The 24,506-nt window shown below is 45.5% G+C and overlaps 2 protein-coding genes across 2 annotated transcripts; one reads left to right on the top strand and one right to left on the bottom strand.

Annotated features, from left to right (window-relative positions):
• Nucleotides 1-14,212: 14,212 nt before the first annotated feature.
• On the top strand, nucleotides 14,213-15,681 carry LOC145228443 (cytochrome c oxidase subunit 5B, mitochondrial-like). The gene is made up of 4 exons (XM_080093499.1): nucleotides 14,213-14,357; nucleotides 14,664-14,771; nucleotides 14,838-15,026; nucleotides 15,447-15,681. Exons 2-4 carry the CDS (start codon nucleotides 14,669-14,671, stop codon nucleotides 15,593-15,595), a joined length of 441 nt encoding a protein of 146 aa, XP_079949625.1. The 5' UTR covers nucleotides 14,213-14,357; nucleotides 14,664-14,668; the 3' UTR covers nucleotides 15,596-15,681.
• A 216-nt stretch (nucleotides 15,682-15,897) lies between these two features.
• On the bottom strand, nucleotides 15,898-23,812 carry LOC145228441 (CDP-diacylglycerol--inositol 3-phosphatidyltransferase-like). Its single transcript, XM_080093496.1, has 6 exons — nucleotides 23,702-23,812; nucleotides 23,107-23,240; nucleotides 22,440-22,552; nucleotides 20,316-20,439; nucleotides 18,784-18,865; nucleotides 15,898-16,858 (listed from the first exon to the last, which is right to left on the bottom strand). The coding sequence occupies exons 1-6, from the start codon at nucleotides 23,748-23,750 to the stop codon at nucleotides 16,707-16,709; spliced, it is 654 nt and encodes a 217-aa protein (XP_079949622.1). The 5' UTR covers nucleotides 23,751-23,812; the 3' UTR covers nucleotides 15,898-16,706.
• Nucleotides 23,813-24,506: the final 694 nt, after the last annotated feature.

The following is a 24,506-nucleotide window of genomic DNA, read 5'->3' as shown; positions in this document are numbered from 1 at the left end:
GTCGCAATTGCGCGGGCCACCGCTCCCGCACGCCCAACGCAAAGGCCACACCACAACTAGACATCGTCTCCACACGACCGTCTAGCCGGCACTGGTCTGTTCGTTTTCCGGCGTCATCGGTTAAGACGACTTGACACAAGACCACAAGTCGCAACCAACGAAAAGGCGAGCGAGCTCCTCGGTGTCTGGGCGCGGGTTGAGCGGGAGTATACCGGGGGAAACATCGGCCAAACCGCCTGCTAGGACGACAGTTTGTGTTTGTGGGGTCAGCACCACAAACACTCGAAAATGGACTCTGCCGTGGCAGATGCCGCGACTCCCCGGTCCCTGGCAAGTCGGTTTGTGAGGTCAGCACCACAAACCCTCGAAAATGGAGTCTGGCGTGGCAGTTGCATCTACGCTCCGTTCCCTGGCAAGCCGGCTGCTCCAGAAACCCGTCGTGGCAAGCAGGACAAGCAAGGGAGCGGGTCGATTCGAGCAACAAGTTCTGTCCAGCAGTCTTGTGACGACCGACCTGCTGAAACAGTGCGCGCTTCGACTTGGCGGATTCGCGCGCCGAAGCAGCTACTCGCTCCATTCCGCACCACAACCCTTTGCTGGGCACGTGAATGAGAACTATTCATCCGTGTCAACGTTGCGACCACGTGATTGTATGCAAATGAATCCACCGGAAAGGAAACCACAAACAGAAAATATGAACATTTATAGAAATAGCCCAAGTTTTAGGGCTTGAGTGAAGCTCGTTCTGGTTGTTTCGACAACTCGAACGTCGGCTCGCCCCCAGCTCCGTCACAGGTGACGTCAAAGCTCGGGAATCGGCTTCACAGCCGGTTTCCCGAGCAAAGGCAGCATTCTGTTTCGACAGCAACGGGGGGACGAGTCGAGTTGGCTTCTGTTTGCAGCGCCGGCCTCTCGGCTTGCTCGAGAGGATCGGTGCTGGGCCTTGTGCTCGGCACCTCTCCTCTCTTGCAGCAAGTCGGGGTGTTGGCGTTGCCCGAGACCCACCTACATGGGGGTGGGGGATTACTAACCATGACGCGTATACGAACGATTTTTGTCGTCCGCATGCTGCTGCTGCGCGGCTGCTACTGCTGCTATGACGTGGCGACGACCCCCCCCCCAAAAAAAAAAGAAAATTAAAAAGTATACGTAGCTAGCGATGATCAATGAATGAGTCAAATGAAAAAAAGAGCACAAGGCTCTTTCTTACCAAGCCCGCTCAAAGTAGCTAACCATTGCGGGAGCAAAAGCATCCCGCTAGGCGGCTTCTTGAACAAGAGAGGGGAGCAACGCTGGAGCACGAAGCGCCAGCACTACACCCTCCCTCGTCCAAGAGGAGCGGAACTGGTCCGTAGCTTTTCAGGAGTCGATGGTACTTAAACAACGCAAGCTTCCACGACACCGCAAAGCAAAGTGCAAAGCACTTGCAAGGCAGTGACGCGTCGAGCTCCGAAGCAGCAAGACCTCACCTCCCAAAGCTAATATGAAAAGGAAAAATTGCCCCTTTTCAATTCTACAAACAAACTTCTGTTTGTGGTTTGTAAGAATGTGTTACAACTGTTCGTACAGAAAACGTTTTGTCACGTGAGCCAATGCATTGAAACAACAGCACGTCCAGCGAATTGGAATTAGGTGGTAACGTAGCAACGGGATGTCGCAATTGCGCGGGCCACCGCTCCCGCACGCCCAACGCAAAGGCCACACCACAACTAGACATCGTCTCCACACGACCGTCTAGCCGGCACTGGTCTGTTCGTTTTCCGGCGTCATCGGTTAAGACGACTTGACACAAGACCACAAGTCGCAACCAACGAAAAGGCGAGCGAGCTCCTCGGTGTCTGGGCGCGGGTTGAGCGGCAGTATACCGGGGGAAACATCGGCCAAACCGCCTGCTAGGACGACAGTTTGTGTTTGTGGGGTCAGCACCACAAACACTCGAAAATGGACTCTGCCGTGGCAGATGCCGCGACTCCCCGGTCCCTGGCAAGTCGGTTTGTCAGGTCAGCACCACAAACCCTCGAAAATGGAGTCTGGCGTGGCAGTTGCATCTACGCTCCGGTCCCTGGCAAGCCGGCTGCTCCAGAAACCCGTCGTGGCAAGCAGGACAAGCAAGGGAGCGGGTCGATTCGAGCAACAAGTTCTGTCCAGCAGTCTTGTTACGACCGACCTGCTCAAACAGTGCGCGCTTCGACTTGGCGGATTCGCGCGCCGAAGCAGCTACTCGCTCCATTCCGCACCACAACCCTTTGCTGGGCACGTGAATGAGAACTATTCATCCGTGTCAACGTTGCGACCACGTGATTGTATGCAAATGAGTCCACCGGAAAGGAAACCACAAACAGAAAATATGAACATTTATAGAAATAGCCCAAGTTTTAGGGCTTGAGTGAAGCTCGTTCTGGTTGTTTCGACAACTCGAACGTCGGCTCGCCCCCAGCTCCGTCACAGGTGACGTCAAAGCTCGGGAATCGGCTTCACAGCCGGTTTCCCGAGCAAAGGCAGCATTCTGTTTCGACAGCAACGGGGGGACGAGTCGAGTTGGCTTCTGTTTCCAGCGCCGGCCTCTCGGCTTGCTCGAGAGGATCGGTGCTGGGTCTTGTGCTCGGCACCGCTCCTCTCTTGCAGCAAGTCGGGGTGTTGGCGTTGCCCTACATGGGGGTGGGGGATTACTAACCATGACGCGTATACGAACGATTTTTGTCGTCCGCATGCTGCTGCTGCGCGGCTGCTACTGCTGCTATGACGTGGCGACGACCCCCCCCCCAAAAAAAAGAAAATTAAAAAGTATACGTAGCTAGCGATGATCAATGAATGAGTCAAATGAAAAAAAGAGCACAAGGCTCTTTCTTACCAAGCCCGCTCAAAGTAGCCAACCATCGCGGGAGCAAAAGCATCCCGCTAGGCGGCTTCTTGAACAAGAGAGGGGAGCAACGCTGGAGCACGAAGCGCCAGCACTACACCCTCCCTCGTCCAAGAGGAGCGGAACTGGTCCGTAGCTTTTCAGGAGTCGATGGTACTTAAACAACGCAAGCTTCCACGACACCGCAAAGCAAAGTGCAAAGCACTTGCAAGGCAGTGACGCGTCGAGCTCCGAAGCAGCAAGACCTCACCTCCCAAAGCTAATATGAAAAGGAAAAATTGCCCCTTTTCAATTCTACAAACAAATTTCTGTTTGTGGTTTGTAAGAATGTGTTGCAACTGTTCGTACAGAAAACGTTTTGTCACGTGAGCCAATGCATTGAAACAACAGCACGTCCAGCGAATTGGAATTAGGTGGTAACGTAGCAACGGGATGTCGCAATTGCGCGGGCCACCGCTCCCGCACGCCCAACGCAAAGGCCACACCACAACTAGACATCGTCTCCACACGACCGTCTAGCCGGCACTGGTCTGTTCGTTTTCCGGCGTCATCGGTTAAGACGACTTGACACAAGACCACAAGTAGCAACCAACGAAAAGGCGAGCGAGCTCCTCGGTGTCTGGGCGCGGGTTGAGCGGGAGTATACCGGGGGAAACATCGGCCAAACCGCCTGCTAGGACGACAGTTTGTGTTTGTGGGGTCAGCACCACAAACACTCGAAAATGGAGTCTGGCGTGGCAGATGCCGCGACTCCCCGGTCCCTGGCAAGTCGGTTTGTGAGGTCAGCACCACAAACCCTCGAAAATGGAGTCTGGCGTGGCAGTTGCATCTACGCTCCGGTCCCTGGCAAGCCGGCTGCTCCAGAAACCCGTCGTGGCAAGCAGGACAAGCAAGGGAGCGGGTCGATTCGAGCAACAAGTTCTGTCCAGCAGTCTTGTGACGACCGACCTGCTGAAACAGTGCGCGCTTCGACTTGGCGGATTCGCGCGCCGAAGCAGCTACTCGCTCCATTTCGCACCACAACCCTTTGTTGGGCACGTGACTGAGAACTATTCATCCGTGTCAACGTTGCGACCACGTGATTGTATGCAAATAAGTCCACCGGAAAGGAAACCACAAACAGAAAATATGAACATTTATTGAAATAGCCCAAGTTTTAGGGCTTGAGTGAAGCTCGTTCTGGTTGTTTCGACAACTCGAACGTCGGCTCGTCCCCAGCTCCGTCACAGGTGACGTCAAAGCTCGGGAATCGGCTTCACAGCCGGTTTCCCGAGCAACGGCAGCATTCTGTTTCGACAGCAACGGGTGACGAGTCGAGTTGGCTTCTGTTTGCAGCGCCGGCCTCTCGGCTTGCTCGAGAGGATCGGTGCTGGGCCTTGTGCTCGGCACCGCTCCTCTCTTGTAGCAAGTCGCGGTGTTGGCGTTGCCCGAGCCCCACCTACATGGGGGTGGGGGATTACTAACCATGACGCGTATACGAACGATTTTTGTCGTCCGCATGCTGCTGCTGCGCGGCTGCTACTGCTGCTGTGACGTGGCGACAACCCCCCCCCCCCAAAAAAAAGAAAATTAAAAAGTATACGTAGCTAGCGATGATCAATGAATGAGACAAATGAAAAAAAGAGCACAAGGAAGTAGCCAACCATCGCGGGAGCAAAAGCATCCCGCTAGACGGCTTCTTGAACAAGAGAGGGGAGCAACGCTGGAGCACGAAGCGCCAGCACTACACCCTCCCTCGTCCAAGAGGAGCGGAACTGGTCCGTAGCTTTTCAGGAGTCGATGGTACTTAAACAACGCAAGCTTCCACGACACCGCAAAGCAAAGTGCAAAGCACTTGCAAGGCAGTGACGCGTCGAGCTCCGAAGCAGCAAGACCTCACCTCCCAAAGCTAATATGAAAAGGAAAAATTGCCCCTTTTCAATTCTACAAACAAACTTCTGTTTGTGGTTTGTAAGAATGTGTTACAACTGTTCGTACAGAAAACGTTTTGTCACGTGAGCCAATGCATTGAAACAACAGCACGTCCAGCGAATTGGAATTAGGTGGTAACGTAGCAACGGGATGTCGCAATTGCGCGGGCCACCGCTCCCGCACGCCCAACGCAAAGGCCACACCACAACTAGACATCGTCTCCACACGACCGTCTAGCCGGCACTGGTCTGTTCGTTTTCCGGCGTCATCGGTTAAGACGACTTGACACAAGACCACAAGTCGCAACCAACGAAAAGGCGAGCGAGCTCCTCGGTGTCTGGGCGCGGGTTGAGCGGGAGTATACCGGGGGAAACATCGGCCAAACCGCCTGCTAGGACGACAGTTTGTGTTTGTGGGGTCAGCACCACAAACACTCGAAAATGGACTCTGCCGTGGCAGATGCCGCGACTCCCCGGTCCCTGGCAAGTCGGTTTGTGAGGTCAGCACCACAAACCCTCGAAAATGGAGTCTGGCGTGGCAGTTGCATCTACGCTCCGTTCCCTGGCAAGCCGGCTGCTCCAGAAACCCGTCGTGGCAAGCAGGACAAGCAAGGGAGCGGGTCGATTCGAGCAACAAGTTCTGTCCAGCAGTCTTGTGACGACCGACCTGCTGAAACAGTGCGCGCTTCGACTTGGCGGATTCGCGCGCCGAAGCAGCTACTCGCTCCATTCCGCACCACAACCCTTTGCTGGGCACGTGAATGAGAACTATTCATCCGTGTCAACGTTGCGACCACGTGATTGTATGCAAATGAATCCACCGGAAAGGAAACCACAAACAGAAAATATGAACATTTATAGAAATAGCCCAAGTTTTAGGGCTTGAGTGAAGCTCGTTCTGGTTGTTTCGACAACTCGAACGTCGGCTCGCCCCCAGCTCCGTCACAGGTGACGTCAAAGCTCGGGAATCGGCTTCACAGCCGGTTTCCCGAGCAAAGGCAGCATTCTGTTTCGACAGCAACGGGGGGACGAGTCGAGTTGGCTTCTGTTTGCAGCGCCGGCCTCTCGGCTTGCTCGAGAGGATCGGTGCTGGGCCTTGTGCTCGGCACCTCTCCTCTCTTGCAGCAAGTCGGGGTGTTGGCGTTGCCCGAGACCCACCTACATGGGGGTGGGGGATTACTAACCATGACGCGTATACGAACGATTTTTGTCGTCCGCATGCTGCTGCTGCGCGGCTGCTACTGCTGCTATGACGTGGCGACGACCCCCCCCCCCAAAAAAAAAAGAAAATTAAAAAGTATACGTAGCTAGCGATGATCAATGAATGAGTCAAATGAAAAAAAGAGCACAAGGCTCTTTCTTACCAAGCCCGCTCAAAGTAGCTAACCATTGCGGGAGCAAAAGCATCCCGCTAGGCGGCTTCTTGAACAAGAGAGGGGAGCAACGCTGGAGCACGAAGCGCCAGCACTACACCCTCCCTCGTCCAAGAGGAGCGGAACTGGTCCGTAGCTTTTCAGGAGTCGATGGTACTTAAACAACGCAAGCTTCCACGACACCGCAAAGCAAAGTGCAAAGCACTTGCAAGGCAGTGACGCGTCGAGCTCCGAAGCAGCAAGACCTCACCTCCCAAAGCTAATATGAAAAGGAAAAATTGCCCCTTTTCAATTCTACAAACAAACTTCTGTTTGTGGTTTGTAAGAATGTGTTACAACTGTTCGTACAGAAAACGTTTTGTCACGTGAGCCAATGCATTGAAACAACAGCACGTCCAGCGAATTGGAATTAGGTGGTAACGTAGCAACGGGATGTCGCAATTGCGCGGGCCACCGCTCCCGCACGCCCAACGCAAAGGCCACACCACAACTAGACATCGTCTCCACACGACCGTCTAGCCGGCACTGGTCTGTTCGTTTTCCGGCGTCATCGGTTAAGACGACTTGACACAAGACCACAAGTCGCAACCAACGAAAAGGCGAGCGAGCTCCTCGGTGTCTGGGCGCGGGTTGAGCGGCAGTATACCGGGGGAAACATCGGCCAAACCGCCTGCTAGGACGACAGTTTGTGTTTGTGGGGTCAGCACCACAAACACTCGAAAATGGACTCTGCCGTGGCAGATGCCGCGACTCCCCGGTCCCTGGCAAGTCGGTTTGTCAGGTCAGCACCACAAACCCTCGAAAATGGAGTCTGGCGTGGCAGTTGCATCTACGCTCCGGTCCCTGGCAAGCCGGCTGCTCCAGAAACCCGTCGTGGCAAGCAGGACAAGCAAGGGAGCGGGTCGATTCGAGCAACAAGTTCTGTCCAGCAGTCTTGTTACGACCGACCTGCTCAAACAGTGCGCGCTTCGACTTGGCGGATTCGCGCGCCGAAGCAGCTACTCGCTCCATTCCGCACCACAACCCTTTGCTGGGCACGTGAATGAGAACTATTCATCCGTGTCAACGTTGCGACCACGTGATTGTATGCAAATGAGTCCACCGGAAAGGAAACCACAAACAGAAAATATGAACATTTATAGAAATAGCCCAAGTTTTAGGGCTTGAGTGAAGCTCGTTCTGGTTGTTTCGACAACTCGAACGTCGGCTCGCCCCCAGCTCCGTCACAGGTGACGTCAAAGCTCGGGAATCGGCTTCACAGCCGGTTTCCCGAGCAAAGGCAGCATTCTGTTTCGACAGCAACGGGGGGACGAGTCGAGTTGGCTTCTGTTTCCAGCGCCGGCCTCTCGGCTTGCTCGAGAGGATCGGTGCTGGGTCTTGTGCTCGGCACCGCTCCTCTCTTGCAGCAAGTCGGGGTGTTGGCGTTGCCCTACATGGGGGTGGGGGATTACTAACCATGACGCGTATACGAACGATTTTTGTCGTCCGCATGCTGCTGCTGCGCGGCTGCTACTGCTGCTATGACGTGGCGACGACCCCCCCCCCAAAAAAAAGAAAATTAAAAAGTATACGTAGCTAGCGATGATCAATGAATGAGTCAAATGAAAAAAAGAGCACAAGGCTCTTTCTTACCAAGCCCGCTCAAAGTAGCTAACCATCGCGGGAGCAAAAGCATCCCGCTAGGCGGCTTCTTGAACAAGAGAGGGGAGCAACGCTGGAGCACGAAGCGCCAGCACTACACCCTCCCTCGTCCAAGAGGAGCGGAACTGGTCCGTAGCTTTTCAGGAGTCGATGGTACTTAAACAACGCAAGCTTCCACGACACCGCAAAGCAAAGTGCAAAGCACTTGCAAGGCAGTGACGCGTCGAGCTCCGAAGCAGCAAGACCTCACCTCCCAAAGCTAATATGAAAAGGAAAAATTGCCCCTTTTCAATGCTACAAACAAACTTCTGTTTGTGGTTTGTAAGAATGTGTTACAACTGTTCGTACAGAAAACGTTTTGTCACGTGAGCCAATGCATTGAAACAACAGCACGTCCAGCGAATTGGAATTAGGTGGTAACGTAGCAACGGGATGTCGCAATTGCGCGGGCCAACGCTCCCGCACGCCCAACGCAAAGGCCACACCACAACTAGACATCGTCTCCACACGACCGTCTAGCCGGCACTGGTCTGTTCGTTTTCCGGCGTCATCGGTTAAGACGACTTGACACAAGACCACAAGTCGCAACCAACGAAAAGGCGAGCGAGATCCTCGGTGTCTGGGCGCGGGTTGAGCGGGAGTATACCGGGGGAAACATCGGCCAAACCGCCTGCTAGGACGACATTTTGTGTTTGTGGGGTCAGCACCACAAACACTCGAAAATGGAGTCTGGCGTGGCAGTTGCATCTACGCTCCGGTCCCTGGCAAGCCGGCTGCTCCAGAAACCCGTCGTGGCAAGCAGGACAAGCAAGGGAGCGGGTCGATTCGAGCAACAAGTTCTGTCCAGCAGTCTTGTTACGACCGACCTGCTGAAACAGTGCGCGCTTCGACTTGGCGGATTCGCGCGCCGAAGCAGCTACTCGCTCCATTCCGCACCACAACCCTTTGCTGGGCACGTGACTGAGAACTATTCATCCGTGTCAACGTTGCGACCACGTGATTGTATGCAAATGAGTCCACCGGAAAGGAAACCACAAACAGAAAATATGAACATTTATAGAAATAGCCCAAGTTTTAGGGCTGAGTGAAGCTCGTTCTGGTTGTTTCGACAACTCGAACGTCGGCTCGTCCCCAGCTCCGTCACAGGTGACGTCAGAGCTCGGGAATCAGCTTCACAGCCGGTTTCCCGAGCAACGGCAGCATTCTGTTTCGACAGCAACGGGGGGACGAGTCGAGTTGGCTTCTGTTTCCAGCGCCGGCCTCTCGGCTTGCTCGAGAGGATAGGTGCTGGGCCTTGTGCTCGGCACCGCTCCTCTCTTGTAGCAAGTCGCGGTCATGGGGGTGAGGATTTCTAACCATGACGCATATACGAACGATTCTTGTCGTCCGCATGCTGCTGCTGCGCGGCTGCTACTGCTGCTGTGACGTGGCGACGACCCCATTAAAAAGTATATGTAGCTAGCGATGATCAATGAATGAGACAAATGAAAAAAGAGCACAAGGCTCTTTCTTACCAAGCCCGCTCAAAGTAGCCAACCATCGCGGGAGCAAAAGCATCCCGCTAGGCGGCATCTTGAGCAAGAGAGGGGGCAACGCTGGAGCACGAAGCGCCAGCACTGCACCCTCCCTCGTCCAAGAGGAGCGGAAGTGGTGCGTAGCTTTTTAGGAGTCGATGGTACTTAAACAACGCAAGCTTCCACGACACCGCAAAGCAAAGTGCAAAGCACTTGCAAGGCAGTGACGCGTCGAGCCCCAAAGCAGCAAGACCCCACCTCCCAAAGCTAATATGCAAAGGAAAAATTGCCCCTTTTCAATTCTACAAACAAACTTCTGTTTGTGGTTTGTGAGAATGTGTTACAACTGTTCGGACAGAAAACGTTTTGTCACGTGAGCCAATGCATTGAAACAACAGCACGTCCAGCGAATTGGAATTAGGTGGTAACGTAGCAACGGGATGTCGCAATTGCGCGGGCCACCGCTCCCGCACGCCCAACGCAAAGGCCACACCACAACTAGACATCGTCTCCACACGATCGTCTAGCCGGCACTGGTCTGTTCGTTTTCCGGCGTCATCGGTTAAGACGACTTGACACAAGACCACAAGTCGCAACCAACGAAAAGGCGAGCGAGCTCCTCGGTGTCTGGGCGCGGGTTGAGCGGGAGTATACCGGGGGAAACATCGGCCAAACCGCCTGCTAGGACGACAGTTTGTGTTTGTGGGGTCAGCACCACAAACACTCGAAAATGGACTCTGCCGTGGCAGATGCCGCGACTCCCCGGTCCCTGGCAAGTCGGTTTGTCAGGTCAGCACCACAAACCCTCGAAAATGGAGTCTGGCGTGGCAGTTGCATCTACGCTCCGGTCCCTGGCAAGCCGGCTGCTCCAGAAACCCGTCGTGGCAAGCAGGACAAGCAAGGGAGCGGGTCGATTCGAGCAACAAGTTCTGTCCAGCAGTCTTGTTACGACCGACCTGCTCAAACAGTGCGCGCTTCGACTTGGCGGATTCGCGCGCCGAAGCAGCTACTCGCTCCATTCCGCACCACAACCCTTTGCTGGGCACGTGAATGAGAACTATTCATCCGTGTCAACGTTGCGACCACGTGATTGTATGCAAATGAGTCCACCGGAAAGGAAACCACAAACAGAAAATATGAACATTTATAGAAATAGCCCAAGTTTTAGGGCTTGAGTGAAGCTCGTTCTGGTTGTTTCGACAACTCGAACGTCGGCTCGCCCCCAGCTCCGTCACAGGTGACGTCAAAGCTCGGGAATCGGCTTCACAGCCGGTTTCCCGAGCAAAGGCAGCATTCTGTTTCGACAGCAACGGGGGGACGAGTCGAGTTGGCTTCTGTTTCCAGCGCCGGCCTCTCGGCTTGCTCGAGAGGATCGGTGCTGGGTCTTGTGCTCGGCACCGCTCCTCTCTTGCAGCAAGTCGGGGTGTTGGCGTTGCCCTACATGGGGGTGGGGGATTACTAACCATGACGCGTATACGAACGATTTTTGTCGTCCGCATGCTGCTGCTGCGCGGCTGCTACTGCTGCTATGACGTGGCGACGACCCCCCCCCCCAAAAAAAGAAAATTAAAAAGTATACGTAGCTAGCGATGATCAATGAATGAGTCAAATGAAAAAAAGAGCACAAGGCTCTTTCTTACCAAGCCCGCTCAAAGTAGCTAACCATCGCGGGAGCAAAAGCATCCCGTTAGGCGGCTTCTTGAACAAGAGAGGGGAGCAACGCTGGAGCACGAAGCGCCAGCACTACACCCTCCCTCGTCCAAGAGGAGCGGAACTGGTCCGTAGCTTTTCAGGAGTCGATGGTACTTAAACAACGCAAGCTTCCACGACACCGCAAAGCAAAGTGCAAAGCACTTGCAAGGCAGTGACGCGTCGAGCTCCGAAGCAGCAAGACCTCACCTCCCAAAGCTAATATGAAAAGGAAAAATTGCCCCTTTTCAATGCTACAAACAAACTTCTGTTTGTGGTTTGTAAGAATGTGTTACAACTGTTCGTACAGAAAACGTTTTGTCACGTGAGCCAATGCATTGAAACAACAGCACGTCCAGCGAATTGGAATTAGGTGGTAACGTAGCAACGGGATGTCGCAATTGCGCGGGCCAACGCTCCCGCACGCCCAACGCAAAGGCCACACCACAACTAGACATCGTCTCCACACGACCGTCTAGCCGGCACTGGTCTGTTCGTTTTCCGGCGTCATCGGTTAAGACGACTTGACACAAGACCACAAGTCGCAACCAACGAAAAGGCGAGCGAGCTCCTCGGTGTCTGGGCGCGGGTTGAGCGGGAGTATACCGGGGGAAACATCGGCCAAACCGCCTGCTCGGACGACATTTTGTGTTTGTGGGGTCAGCACCACAAACACTCGAAAATGGAGTCTGGCGTGGCAGTTGCATCTACGCTCCGGTCCCTGGCAAGCCGGCTGCTCCAGAAACCCGTCGTGGCAAGCAGGACAAGCAAGGGAGCGGGTCGATTCGAGCAACAAGTTCTGTCCAGCAGTCTTGTTACGACCGACCTGCTGAAACAGTGCGCGCTTCGACTTGGCGGATTCGCGCGCCGAAGCAGCTACTCGCTCCATTCCGCACCACAACCCTTTGCTGGGCACGTGACTGAGAACTATTCATCCGTGTCAACGTTGCGACCACGTGATTGTATGCAAATGAGTCCACCGGAAAGGAAACCACAAACAGAAAATATGAACATTTATAGAAATAGCCCAAGTTTTAGGGCTGAGTGAAGCTCGTTCTGGTTGTTTCGACAACTCGAACGTCGGCTCGTCCCCAGCTCCGTCACAGGTGACGTCAGAGCTCGGGAATCAGCTTCACAGCCGGTTTCCCGAGCAACGGCAGCATTCTGTTTCGACAGCAACGGGGGGACGAGTCGAGTTGGCTTCTGTTTCCAGCGCCGGCCTCTCGGCTTGCTCGAGAGGATCGGTGCTGGGCCTTGTGCTCGGCACCGCTCCTCTCTTGTAGCAAGTCGCGGTCATGGCGGTGAGGATTTCTAACCATGACGCATATACGAACGATTCTTGTCGTCCGCATGCTGCTGCTGCGCGGCTGCTACTGCTGCTGTGACGTGGCGACGACCCCATTAAAAAGTATATGTAGCTAGCGATGATCAATGAATGAGACAAATGAAAAAAGAGCACAAGGCTCTTTCTTACCAAGCCCGCTCAAAGTAGCCAACCATCGCGGGAGCAAAAGCATCCCGCTAGGCGGCTTCTTGAGCAAGAGAGGGGAGCAACGCTGGAGCACGAAGCGCCAGCACTGCACCCTCCCTCGTCCAAGAGGAGCGGAACTGGTCCGTAGCTTTTTAGGAGTCGATGGTACTTAAACAACGCAAGCTTCCACGACACCGCAAAGCAAAGTGCAAAGCACTTGCAAGGCAGTGACGCGTCGAGCTCCGAAGCAGCAAGACCTCACCTCCCAAAGCTAATATGCAAAGGAAAAATTGCCCCTTTTCAATTCTACAAACAAACTTCTGTTTGTGGTTTGTGAGAATGTGTTACAACTGTTCGGACAGAAAACGTTTTGTCACGTGAGCCAATGCATTGAAACAACAGCACGTCCAGCGAATTGGAATTAGGTGGTAACGTAGCAACGGGATGTCGCAATTGCGCGGGCCACCGCTCCCGCACGCCCAACGCAAAGGCCACACCACAACTAGACATCGTCTCCACACGACCGTCTAGCCGGCACTGTTCTGTCCGTTTTCCGGCGTCTTCGGTTAAGACGACTTAACACAAGACCACAAGTCACAACCAACGACGCCCAACGAACAGGCGAGCTCTTTGGTGTCTGAACGCGCGTTGAGCGGGATAATACGGAGGGAGACATCAGCCAAACGTCGGCGACTGCCTGCCAGGACGACATTTTGTGTTTGTAGGGTCACCATTGCAAATTCCTGACTCTGCGAATTGATGACTTTTGGCTATAGTTGCTGACACAGCAAATTGCTGAGCCATTATTGCCATATAAAAGCCTAAGCTCCGTTGCGCCACTTTTTGGAAATTAGCAGACCTGTCTGTGAGTTCTTGTGTTAGTAGATTTCCCTTCGTCTAGCAGTCTTGTGACGAGCGACCTACTGGCGCAGTGCGCGCTTCGACCTTGGGGCTTCCCGCTTCGAGAGAGCCACTTGTTCCATTCCACGGCACAATCCTTTGTTGGTCACGTCCCTAAGCAGTATTCAACCGTTTCAGCTTTCAGGTATGCAAACGAATCGTGTGTAGCCTAATACATGTTAACTGGGTGGAACTTGGCCGAACGGTCCAGCGCCCCTGACTCAAACCCCCTAAAAAAGGTTAAGTGTTGTGTCCAAGTGATTGCATTTAACTACGTCTAGGCTCTGCGATAGAAGGACATTATCGCTGGGAAATTGAACCATTTTCCTTGGTATGAGTTTGCCATATTAGCTGTGACAAAACTGCTGCAAAATATTGTTCGGTTGGTATATTTTGTATTTGCTGAGGTATTTGAGCTTATTTTGGTTCTTCGTTATTTTCCATTTTTTAAAATATTTTTCTTCTTTGAAATATGAGACGCAAAAGTGCGCTGATTATCCAGAAATAATTTGGAAGTGTTAACTAGCGGGGTAAAACAAGAGACGTCCTCACCGTGAGTGCTTTATGAATCGTGATAATGTAGAAGTTATCCAACTAAACAGAAGACGTATGCGATTTAATACAACATTAAGTAGGTGTAGCCGGTGCCAAAATTAAGCCAAAATTAAACCGGATAGAAATAATCTTCTATTTCCTGTACTGATCCGGATTGGGCATATCACGTAGCATTCTAATTTTTGCTCTGTGTCGTTTAGGTTTATAATTTAATGAACTTTTTTATCAATGCAATTGGGACCTGTTTTTTTTTTGTTCCCTACATTGGTAAAAAAAAATTAAAAATAAACTATTTGCCGCGACAAAGTAAAATATCTTTTATTGATTTTGTTTAATGATACGCATCACTGATTTTACTAGCTTTGACATTCAGCAAGTTTTATTAGGGAAAGGAAACATTTGCGAACAACCTAAATTTGTTTCTGACGTTCTGTTGTGAATTTGGTAAGCTTTGTTTAATTTTGGAAGGTCTGTGCAACCAGTGCATACATTTGACATTTTTTCAAAAAAAGTGGTGAAACTAATAAAAATAAAGTTAGCGTTATATATTAAATACTATAATTCCTCATTATTTGATGTTTTGGATTCAAATCTCTCTGGCTTACTATTATAAATTCCTATACCTTCCTGGCACACTTATTAATCTCTCCCAGCACACTGGTTAAAAGTCCAGTGTTTGTTTATCATGTCCACCAATTTTTATAACTTGCTTAACTGAAACTTGCCAAACAGGTTACCTTGTTTTTTTAGGCATTATGGCATTGAGAAAGTTTACCCAGGTTGCTCTTCAATCAGTTTTCCGGACTCAAAGTGCCAGGGCTGTCCACATCAGTGTTCCAAGGAAAGCTATTTTGGAAGGTATTGTTTTGTTTTAAGGGCGATTTTTTCTATAGGGAAACATTGTTGTATATATTTGTGTTTTAGACAAACCATGGCCTGATGAGGGTGCAGCTGTGGGATATGAAAAAGTTGTGATGGATGCTGCAAAAGTTGGTGAAGATCCCCTGGAGGTTTTTAACCGTGAAACACCATACCCCTTTCAGGGAGCTGGTACTAAAGATGATCCAATAGTTATTCCCTCTAGAAACAAGACGCGTTATGTCATGACTAACCGTAAGTAGGAAAGAATCATTAGCAAAATCGGGTTTTGGTAAGGAGGGTTGGTAGCTATTTGCACGTTTAGGCACACAGCTTGCAAATTGTTGTGGAAAATCTATGCTGCACATAAAATGGTGTGTGGCCACTATAATGTGCATCTAATGTTGCTTACGAGAGCTTAGCATAAACTGCAACATAAATAACTGTTCTAGTTCAGCCTTATTTAATATTTGCCATAAAATGAAATGCTGGATTCAAGCACATGTTTGGTACTTAAAGTAATGTGACATTACACAACTGCTATCCTTTTATTTGTTAAAATTGAATTGTCACTGATTATGATCTTAAAAATGCATGACACCACTCTTAATGTTAGCCTAATGTAGCCCATCCCAATCATTTGTAGTGAAACTAATGCTTACATTTGTTTTTTAGCACCAAACTGGGAGGGTGGACCACCTGTTGGCACATGGGTGACTTTGGAGGAAGGCGGACGCTGCCCTGCAACTGGCAAACACTACAAGTTGAATTACGACCCAAGTGACAAATGGGGAATCAATGAACTTGACCTTTTCATGCATTGAGAGACTATTTTGTTTTCAAATTTTCGATTATCATCCAGTGGTTCAAATGATCTTTTTGTTGAGAAATAAATTTCATGGTTAACAGATGTTTAGCTGTTTTGTTTATATTTCAATACCTAAAATAAAACATAGTAGACTTTGGCAGCATATGTTATTGAGCTTTGTATTCAATGGAGATTTGGAGGAAAGTTTAAAACAGCTTGACACAAACCATTTTGCTGGAGTAGCAGTATACCAGTTACTTTTAAGTCTTTGCTTCACTTAGTCTCACATTCAACCCATACCTTTTCTTAAATTGAAACTGCAGTGCATACTGTAATGTAATCAAAAATTTTTTTGCCAATTTACAGACAATCCCAAATACGTACCCATTTTACTGTTTAAAATCAAGTACAGTGCAGTAGTACAACAATATGTCAACAAACTACTGCAGGATACAATTTTAAGATGGATCTTTTAGGTTTGCATTAAGAAATGTCTTGTTGTAACTAAAGTATCTCTGAGTACTGCAGATATACAATAGCAGATAATCGTAAATAAACTACAGGTACAGGTAGACATTCCACTTAAATAACTATGACAGTGATGTTGTCAAGAAAAAAAGTGGCCGACTAAGTGTAATCTAAAAAAACATTGCCAACTTTTTTGCAAAATATTAGTTGATCACGTTTTGTCAGTACATGATTTGACCAGAGGTATTGGAGTCAGGTAACATGGGTGCAAACTGAATAAGAAGTAAAACAAATGTTTGCAGATTTATCAACAGTCTAAGTTCATGTGACAACAAATATGGTTATTAGGACTAATGACACGGATGTATCAAGAGAATGCAAAACCCATTTTCCTAGTATTTAAGACTGTGACATGCACAGATAAATTATACAAACAATTTACTGCTCATTGCTGCATAAAATGATTTTATCCAAGCATCTACCTTTGATAAAATTAAAAAATGGGCTTAAAACTTGTTTAGACTTTTAACCTTTAACACTAAGCAAGCCCTAGTAGAACAAATTAAAAATACTATTGCAAGATAAAAAATCGGAACCGAATAATAAGTAATACACAAACAACAGCAAATTACAAAAAAACAATTTAGTACAGTATAAAATCAATTCTGTTTATTTCTGTCATCGGCATCGATGGTTGCCAATCTGACAGAAGCATCCACAAGATGTATTAAGCTGATAAAAGCTTTGACAATCATTATTGGAGTGGAGATGTACAAGATAAGCCGGATTACACTTAATCCAAGCACAGGAACTGCAAAAAATATTAACAGTAGATTACATTTAATTCTGAGTAGGGTTAGTTTGGAAATCAATTACGTCCACTATCCGGGTAACATATATACAGACATGCTAAATTTGAATGTTGGGGTAAATTAGGATAAACAGGAAGTCGTTTACTACATCTCCCACTGCACATTTCATAGTTTCTAAAATTGTATGAAAATAAATCAAAAAATACTCGGATATTGGACAGCAAAAAAAAAGTCTAATCGGTTAACCGTTATCTGGATGATTTAACCCTAATTCTGAGGATCGATGAAACTGCAAGTGTTCTGTTAGAACACAATATTCAAAAAATTGAAAGAGCCAATAGCATCATTAATTGCTTCACAGAACTCCAAATGGAACACAAAAGACCTCAGTTTTAAAGATCAAACATTCTGCAATTAACCCTTGAAATTGAGTTCAATAGTTTGTGAGGTAAAATGTCATATAAACAGTTTTATGACTTCATGCAATTTTGAAGCAAATTTGTGTACATTTGGATTTAAAGTTAAAACTAGAAGGGTGGCTTAGCACATATTGCCCTTGCATATACACTATAACCTATTTTAAAACATAAATATATTTCCTATGCTTATTTTGTATTGGGTCCCATATTAGCCATTGTCTTTTATAACTTTAGTCGTTTCTGCAGGCAAAAACTCATGGGTCTCCACACATGCAAAGTTGAAAATAATGCAATTCAAGAGATAACCATGAGAAAGTCGGGTGTTGTAAGGTAAAACACAGTGATCGGCACTGGGCTTAAATAATAATACTATGTAGAATACAAACTATAAAATTAGATTCACCCCAAGTATTGTTTGAAGTATGTCCTATTTAACATTTTAAAAAACTGACCCATTTTATGGGGCTAGTAGGGCAACTAATTGGGTTCGACACACAAACTAAAAAATATATAAAAACCACAATGACTCAGTCAATAGTACTGCAAAATTTCAGCCCAATCCGCCAATGTTTAAAATTTCGACCACTAGAGGTGTTTTGAGCAACAACCGTTAATGTTTCTGACGACATAGGGCTGTTAACAAGCCCCTAACTGCCATGGCGCAAAAACGACCACCAAGCAACATACAACTGGTTGCCCTTGTAACAGTATTGCTCCAAAGAAATCTTTCGTTTGTGGTGCCCAGTAACATACAAATACGTTTTACACTTTAGGGGCTTGTGGGGTAAATGTTAGGACTACAGGGTTGAACACAACAATCGACACCTAAATGGCATACTATACAAGAAATCCAAATTTCAGCCAATTCTGACACTGTTTAAAACCTCACCCATTTTAGGGGGCTAGCGGGGTAAATACTGGGGTTATCAACAAAAACAAAGTGGGATGCACATCTACATAACTATATCTACCATCTGTGTAAATTTCAGCTAAATCCATCAAACATTTGATGGAAAAACGAGTCGGACAAACTTTGGGGGGGAAATACCCATTTTAGGGGGCTAGCGAGGTAAATACTGGGGTTATCAACAAAAACAAAGTGGGATGCACATCTACATAACTATATCTACCATCTGTGTAGATTTCAGCCAAATCCATCAAACATTTGATGGAAAAACGAGTCGGACAAACTTCGGGGGGAAAATACCCATTTTAGGGGGCTAGCGGGGTAAATACTGGGGTTATCAACAAAAACAAAGTGGGATGCACATCTACATAACTATATCTACCATCTGTGTAAATTTTAGCCAAATCCATCAAACATCTGATAGAAAAACGAGTCGGACAAACTTTGGGAAGAAAGAAAAAAGGAAGAAAAAAACAGAAAAAAACAACAAACAATTCGAGTAAAATCAATATGTGTCCCCTTCAGGGAAGGGGACCCATAAATATTACATAAAAAGTTTTTAATGGCAGAATTAATGGTTAACAACTTAATTACTCACCTAATGGTCCTTCGGTAAAGTGGAGTAGATAAAGCATCGCAAAAAATAGTTCGTTGCCAGCACACATCACAAATAACACTGGCTGAAAATACAAAAAAAATATTTTTGGAAGTAAAACAAAAAATGTCGTGTTTTACTCTATAAATATTGGTTCTTAACCTTATACTGACCACCTAGTGACATTTCCTATCCCTGAGTGCCACCTAAACCCTGTTTGGGTGGGTACGCCTGTTTTTCTTAACTAGTCTAGTATATTTCTCAAACCAGCAAGGTTGGCAAATCCAAAGGAAAGCTCAAGTTTTGCCCTAATCCCGGGCTGATTAGTTACGTTAATTAAGTTGCACTTTATAATCTGACTTGTTGTTATAGCAAATTTAAAACTCTTGGATTTGGGTATAGTTTGTGTGGATATCGTTTTATATCCAGGACCATTAGGCATCGCCAGAGCCTTATTTTCCAAGTAGGATATTGAAAACACAAAGAAGACTTTTCATAATTTTCACGGTTTAGGTAACCTAGCTATCACTACCATTGCACAGATTTTGTTTTAGGAGAATTGTTGATTACATTATTACACCCAAAAAAGTAATGCAGTAGAGACAACAATTTCTTTGTTGAATGTAAAAAAACAAAAACACATGGATAGGACAAAAAAATATAAAAGTATTTTAATTTCTTCTTAAGGTAGACCTTCCCAAAAAAATACGTGAAAGTGTGCAAAATGGTTTGCCTCAACACAAATGTTTTTACAACCTTTAGAATGTTTATGTTTTTATGGCTAAATCAATATATTTTGGACAAGTATAGCAGTAATTGTAATAAGGCACTGCACTATGTGCTAGAATTTTACATGTGCTTTCTCAATACATTAATAAGCTTAATGGTGAAAATAACGGCTCAAATAGATGTAAAAAGCGACATGCTTTATTGTTCAAACGTTTCGGCGCACCTTTTTATATATCGTTTTTATGCGACGCTTGTTTCGCACCTTTTTATCATTCCTTTATGTAACTAAAGTGTGTATAAACGGGTGTAACTGATGTGGCCTTCATATCACTGATGATGGCATGAGCATTTGCCGAAACGTTTGAACAATAAAGCATGTCGCTTTTTATGTCTATTTGGGCCGTTATTTTCACCATTAAACTTATGAACAGATCCGTATATAGTGTTCCAAAATTAATGAGCTGTTTTAGAATATTGCACAACATATATTTAATTGAATATCTTTTCATTGTTTGAAGATGAAATAATATTGTTTTCTGTTAGATTTTTTTTTCAGAATTTGTTTTCAACAAGTTTAATGGTAAGGCAATTTTTGATGACAATATGTATATGTCAAGTTCTGCAAAATGTCATAAATAATTGCCAGATCATACACACATAAACTTGCGTCACAGTTACTGTCATCAACAAATTTACAAGCATATATATCGCTTTTGTAAAACTATTGGATAATTGTGACAGTTTAAAATCTTACAAACTTATTGTTTGATCCCATCTATGTATTCAAGTTAGATATTATTACTAACCCTCGATGTGTAGTACACCTTCATAATTGGATTGCTGTCCAAACCCATAGATTTATGACTTGATGAGCCCTTCATTAAAGATGTGTGCAGATGTAGCCAATGGCTGACAATGTCCAAAGCCATGCTATAATGCAAAAATATATGTAAAATAACATTGTTTATGTCTTATTGACATCAACCAAGCCTGAGATGTTGAACTTGAACTGCACTGAGATGTATAAGCACAAAATGTATAAGCTATGTTGTTACATTGTTTTTACAGTGACCTTGTTTTGGAGGGAAAAGTCAATAGTTCTGTCAAATTATGCTAGTCTGATCAACATGCATTTTTTTGTAGAGAAATTTGGTAGAGATTGGCTGGTTGTTGGACATTTAAGAAATAGGTTCCTCGGGCCATAGCTGAATTTACACAATTAGTAGCGAAAAATGCATTTATAGGTATAGACAAGCCATACCGTCCTTATTTCTAAGATTTGTCCTTATTTTGAAGGGAAATGTCTTAGTAAAATGTATTGTCCTTATTTCTAAGAAATGTCCTTATTTTGTCTTGGTTTTAACAATTTACAAGAAGAAACTAACTTAGTAAAATGACAGCCAAATCCCTGCTACAGGGAAAAGGGAAAAATAAACCTAGACCTGAGCAGTTAAGAGATGCACGAAGTAGTGTCTATGAACAGGGAGTTGCTGAAACAGATTTTTGCTGGTAAGATATATGGTTTATAATATGTCATGGCATGTATGAATGCAAAGATTTGTTCGATTATGTTTATTTTATTTGGTATGAAAATTTAATTTTTCGGTTGTCCTTATTTCGGCATCTATGTCGATAGCAACCCTGGGTGAAGTCTAGGACAATGGTTCCCAACCGGGGTGCCAATTGCAATGCTCAATGGTGCCGCGAGATATTAACATTGCATTACTGCGGCCCATTCTTTATTTTAACTTTAACCTGTGCGGAATTTATTTATTTTTAGCCGAGTTTCAGTAATAAATGTTAAGCACTCATTTATTTCATTTAACACCAGACTGCGTTTCGCTTGGTTCGTCATAAACACATTGTTGGAAACTTTTGCATGGGAATACGATATATAGCTAATAGCACAATACATAGCTAATCGAGAAAAGGCTAAGTTATAAACCCTTTAACTGCGGCAGGCCCATAAATGGCTTCGAAGACATGGTCAATTGTAAATCGCGATAGAATACAAACTGGTATGAATTTTGTTTGCCAACTAAGGTGCGTTTAAAAGCATATGTACAAATAGCTTCTATGTGGGAGTGGATTTTTAGTATTGACGAACATAAAAAAACGAGAACGGCAACTTGTAGTCGAGGAAGAAATGCGGGTGTCTTTATCGAATGTGCCCCCAGATATAAAGGGACTTTGTGCAAGAAGCCAAGCCCAAATTTCACAATGTTTTTTAAATAGATACATTCATTTACGCACGCTATACTGTACAACTCATTCTGTGTTAATTCATACAGTTATTTGAAATACAAATACCTCACAAAATTGATCCAATTTTGCCAGGGTGCCGCAAACTATTTATCTCTTTGATAGGGTGCCACAAGGTCAAAAAGGTTGGGAACCACTGGCCTAGGAGTTAGGTTCAGGCAGGGACAATAATGATTGGTTCTCACACAAACAACAAAGCTATGACCAGAGTAGTTTGTTCTTTCCCAGACAGAATTCTAAACCCTAAATCATTTTAATTTGATTAGCAACGAAACTAAATACAAGGCAAATCAATTTACACAATGAACAATTATGAACTTTGAATAGACAAACCTAGTGAAATGTTTGTTGTCATAATCAAATTGTTAAGTTCGGAGAAGGTGGGTGCATTTACTATTACAGACTGCTTGGACAAATTTCAAAGCATTTATGAAAACCAAACATCAAATTTTTTTTTATTGCACAGCTTTTAACTTTTTTTCGAAATCACAACTGGGCATGTTTTGAAAATATCTGAGAGGTACGCACTCTAGTTATGCAATGCATAATGTTACAGATGGGCTAAATGACTTTGTTTTAGAAACAAATAATCCAAGTACACAGGGGGCAAAAAGGGTAATAACTCCCTGCTTTAATTAATCAAAAATTATCAAACTTTTCAAAATTACCTTAGTTGAAACCACATCATATATTTTGGGTAGAAATGGGCTAAAGTCACAACCAGACATGCGGTAGCAGCCCTGTCTGTTAGTTGGTCCAGCATGGCCCCAAATTTGGTGCCCTAGAAAGAAACAATAGAACATAAACTTTGTGCCATGCAGCAGTGATTATGAACCTAGGGTTACTGCTTGCTAGAAAAAATATTTATATTTTGTGTATTAATGCAAATTGGGACAATGTATCTATTGTATAAATTGGTACTTTTAATTGCAATAAACTTAGCATGCATCTTTCAAGCCCAATAAGTTTAATAAAGATTTGCAGGGACTGCATAGTTTACAAGACCTTATATGCGTTTTGTTCCAAACTTGGCCCACGAGGCCAATTTTATGAGCTGTCAAGAGATGATCTTTCTACAATCCCATATGATATGTAGTGATGCAAATGTTAATTTTTAAATCATCTTTCAAGCAATACTCAGGACTATATTGCGTCACAAGTGGCAAAACAAGAAAATTTTTCATGCACTCCTATACTTGTAGTTTTGTCTCTGATGTACCAAAAAGACTTTGGATCATTCTGTATCATTGTAATCCTATGAGACTAGGGGCCATAGTTTGGTGACACCTGCTCTACTGCATATATAATATAGCATTATAGTAAAAATACACTGACCTGATTTAGTAAACGAGCCGCATGTCCATCAAATGCATCTAAGAACCCACTTAACAGATAACAAGAAGATGCCATTACATAGTCAAATGGCATGTAATAAAAAGATGCAATCGCAAGAATGATTCGAACATAACCTGCAGAAAGGTTTAAATTCAAAATCTTAAGCAATCATTATTGTTCATAGGTGCCACAAAACTAAAATACATGCTCTTTAAAATTGTGCTTTTTGTAAAGTGTAAATACAGACGAACATCATAGTTCTTAAAAAAAAACAAAAAAAAACAATTCTTAGGAAAAACACCACAGCTTTTTATCTAAAAGTAACCAGTTGGTCAGTAAAGTCATGTTTAACAAAACAATGGAGTCATGCTTGAGGAAATGAATACACATTACTTGGTAAAACAGCTACCAAGGTATAAACTTTCAATAAATGCCTATGGTTTAGACTTAATTTTTTTTCACGAAAATTTGTCTTTTGTGCTTTTGAAAATTGTTGCATTTTTGTAACAAAGGATTTAATAGCTCGGATTTGCCCTGTCAGCTCCAATTTGCTTACAAAAATGAAAACATTAAAGTTTTGAACACATTTTCTTACCTATAAGGTTAGGAACAAACAGCAGAATGTTTTTTGCTGTAACTGGCATCGTATGGTAAAATATTTAACCTGTGGTAAAATATGCTAAGACCTGTTATAAAAACATATTTATGAAACTATTCAATCAGAATACTAAGGCCTAAAATCAACATGTCTTATAATTTCGTACAAATAGGGCAGACCTGGGCATTTTACGGCCCGTGGGCTACATCCGGCCCCTTGGCTGTCCCTGTCTGGCCCGCATGAGGTTTAAGTAAATTAAAACATCAATCCAATATAGGTCTATTTATGCTATGCATGAAATACGGCAATTTTGCTGTTATTTTAAAAAGCCATTTGTTACATATGACTACGTAGTGATGCACGTGCATAGGTGAACAACGTGTGATGCTGGTCAAAATTGTCATAAAACACAAGTTGTTCAACCCATTGTTACGTTTTAAAGCCTATAGTGCTCTTTTGTGTCAAAATAATACAGCGGAGATGGGAAAAACTCATTAATCTGATTTTTACAAACTGGAAAGATCAACCTATTTGCCCGCTTATTTTTTATGCAAACTATAAATATTTGCATTACAACGCTCAAATGTAGAATAAAGTTTAACCAAGTTATCGTTGGTTTGGCCCTCGGACATAAGTCAGGTTTCTTATGTGGCCCCCTTTAAAAATTAATTACCCACCCCTGAAATAGGGTATTAGCCTGGAAGTTGTACTTTTATCTAAGATGAATTGATGGCAAGTTGGCCACTAAAGTAACATCAAACCATGGTAAAATACTAAATGGCAATCCATCTCACAATCTAAC

Source organism: Phallusia mammillata, chromosome 5 (assembly GCF_965637545.1).
Source record: "Phallusia mammillata chromosome 5, kaPhaMamm4.hap1.1, whole genome shotgun sequence".
NCBI lineage: Eukaryota > Metazoa > Chordata > Ascidiacea > Phlebobranchia > Ascidiidae > Phallusia > Phallusia mammillata.
Note: the sequence above shows the minus strand (reverse complement) of the source record. Positions and strands in the feature narration are given on the sequence as shown.

Excerpts from the sequence above, each read along its gene's own strand:
- LOC145228441 (XM_080093496.1), bottom strand. The coding sequence starts at position 23,750 with ATGCCAGTTACAGCAAAAAACATTCTGCTGTTTGTTCCTAACCTTATA. Across the intron at positions 22,553-23,106 it reads CGGCTCGTTTACTAAATCAG|GGCACCAAATTTGGGGCCAT; the intron begins GTCAGTGTATTT and ends GTTTCTTTCTAG. Across the intron at positions 20,440-22,439 it reads ATGATGTGGTTTCAACTAAG|CATGGCTTTGGACATTGTCA; the intron begins GTAATTTTGAAA and ends TTTGCATTATAG.
- LOC145228443 (XM_080093499.1), top strand. The coding sequence starts at position 14,669 with ATGGCATTGAGAAAGTTTACCCAGGTTGCTCTTCAATCAGTTTTCCGG. Across the intron at positions 14,772-14,837 it reads AAGGAAAGCTATTTTGGAAG|ACAAACCATGGCCTGATGAG; the intron begins GTATTGTTTTGT and ends TTTGTGTTTTAG. Across the intron at positions 15,027-15,446 it reads GCGTTATGTCATGACTAACC|CACCAAACTGGGAGGGTGGA; the intron begins GTAAGTAGGAAA and ends TTTGTTTTTTAG.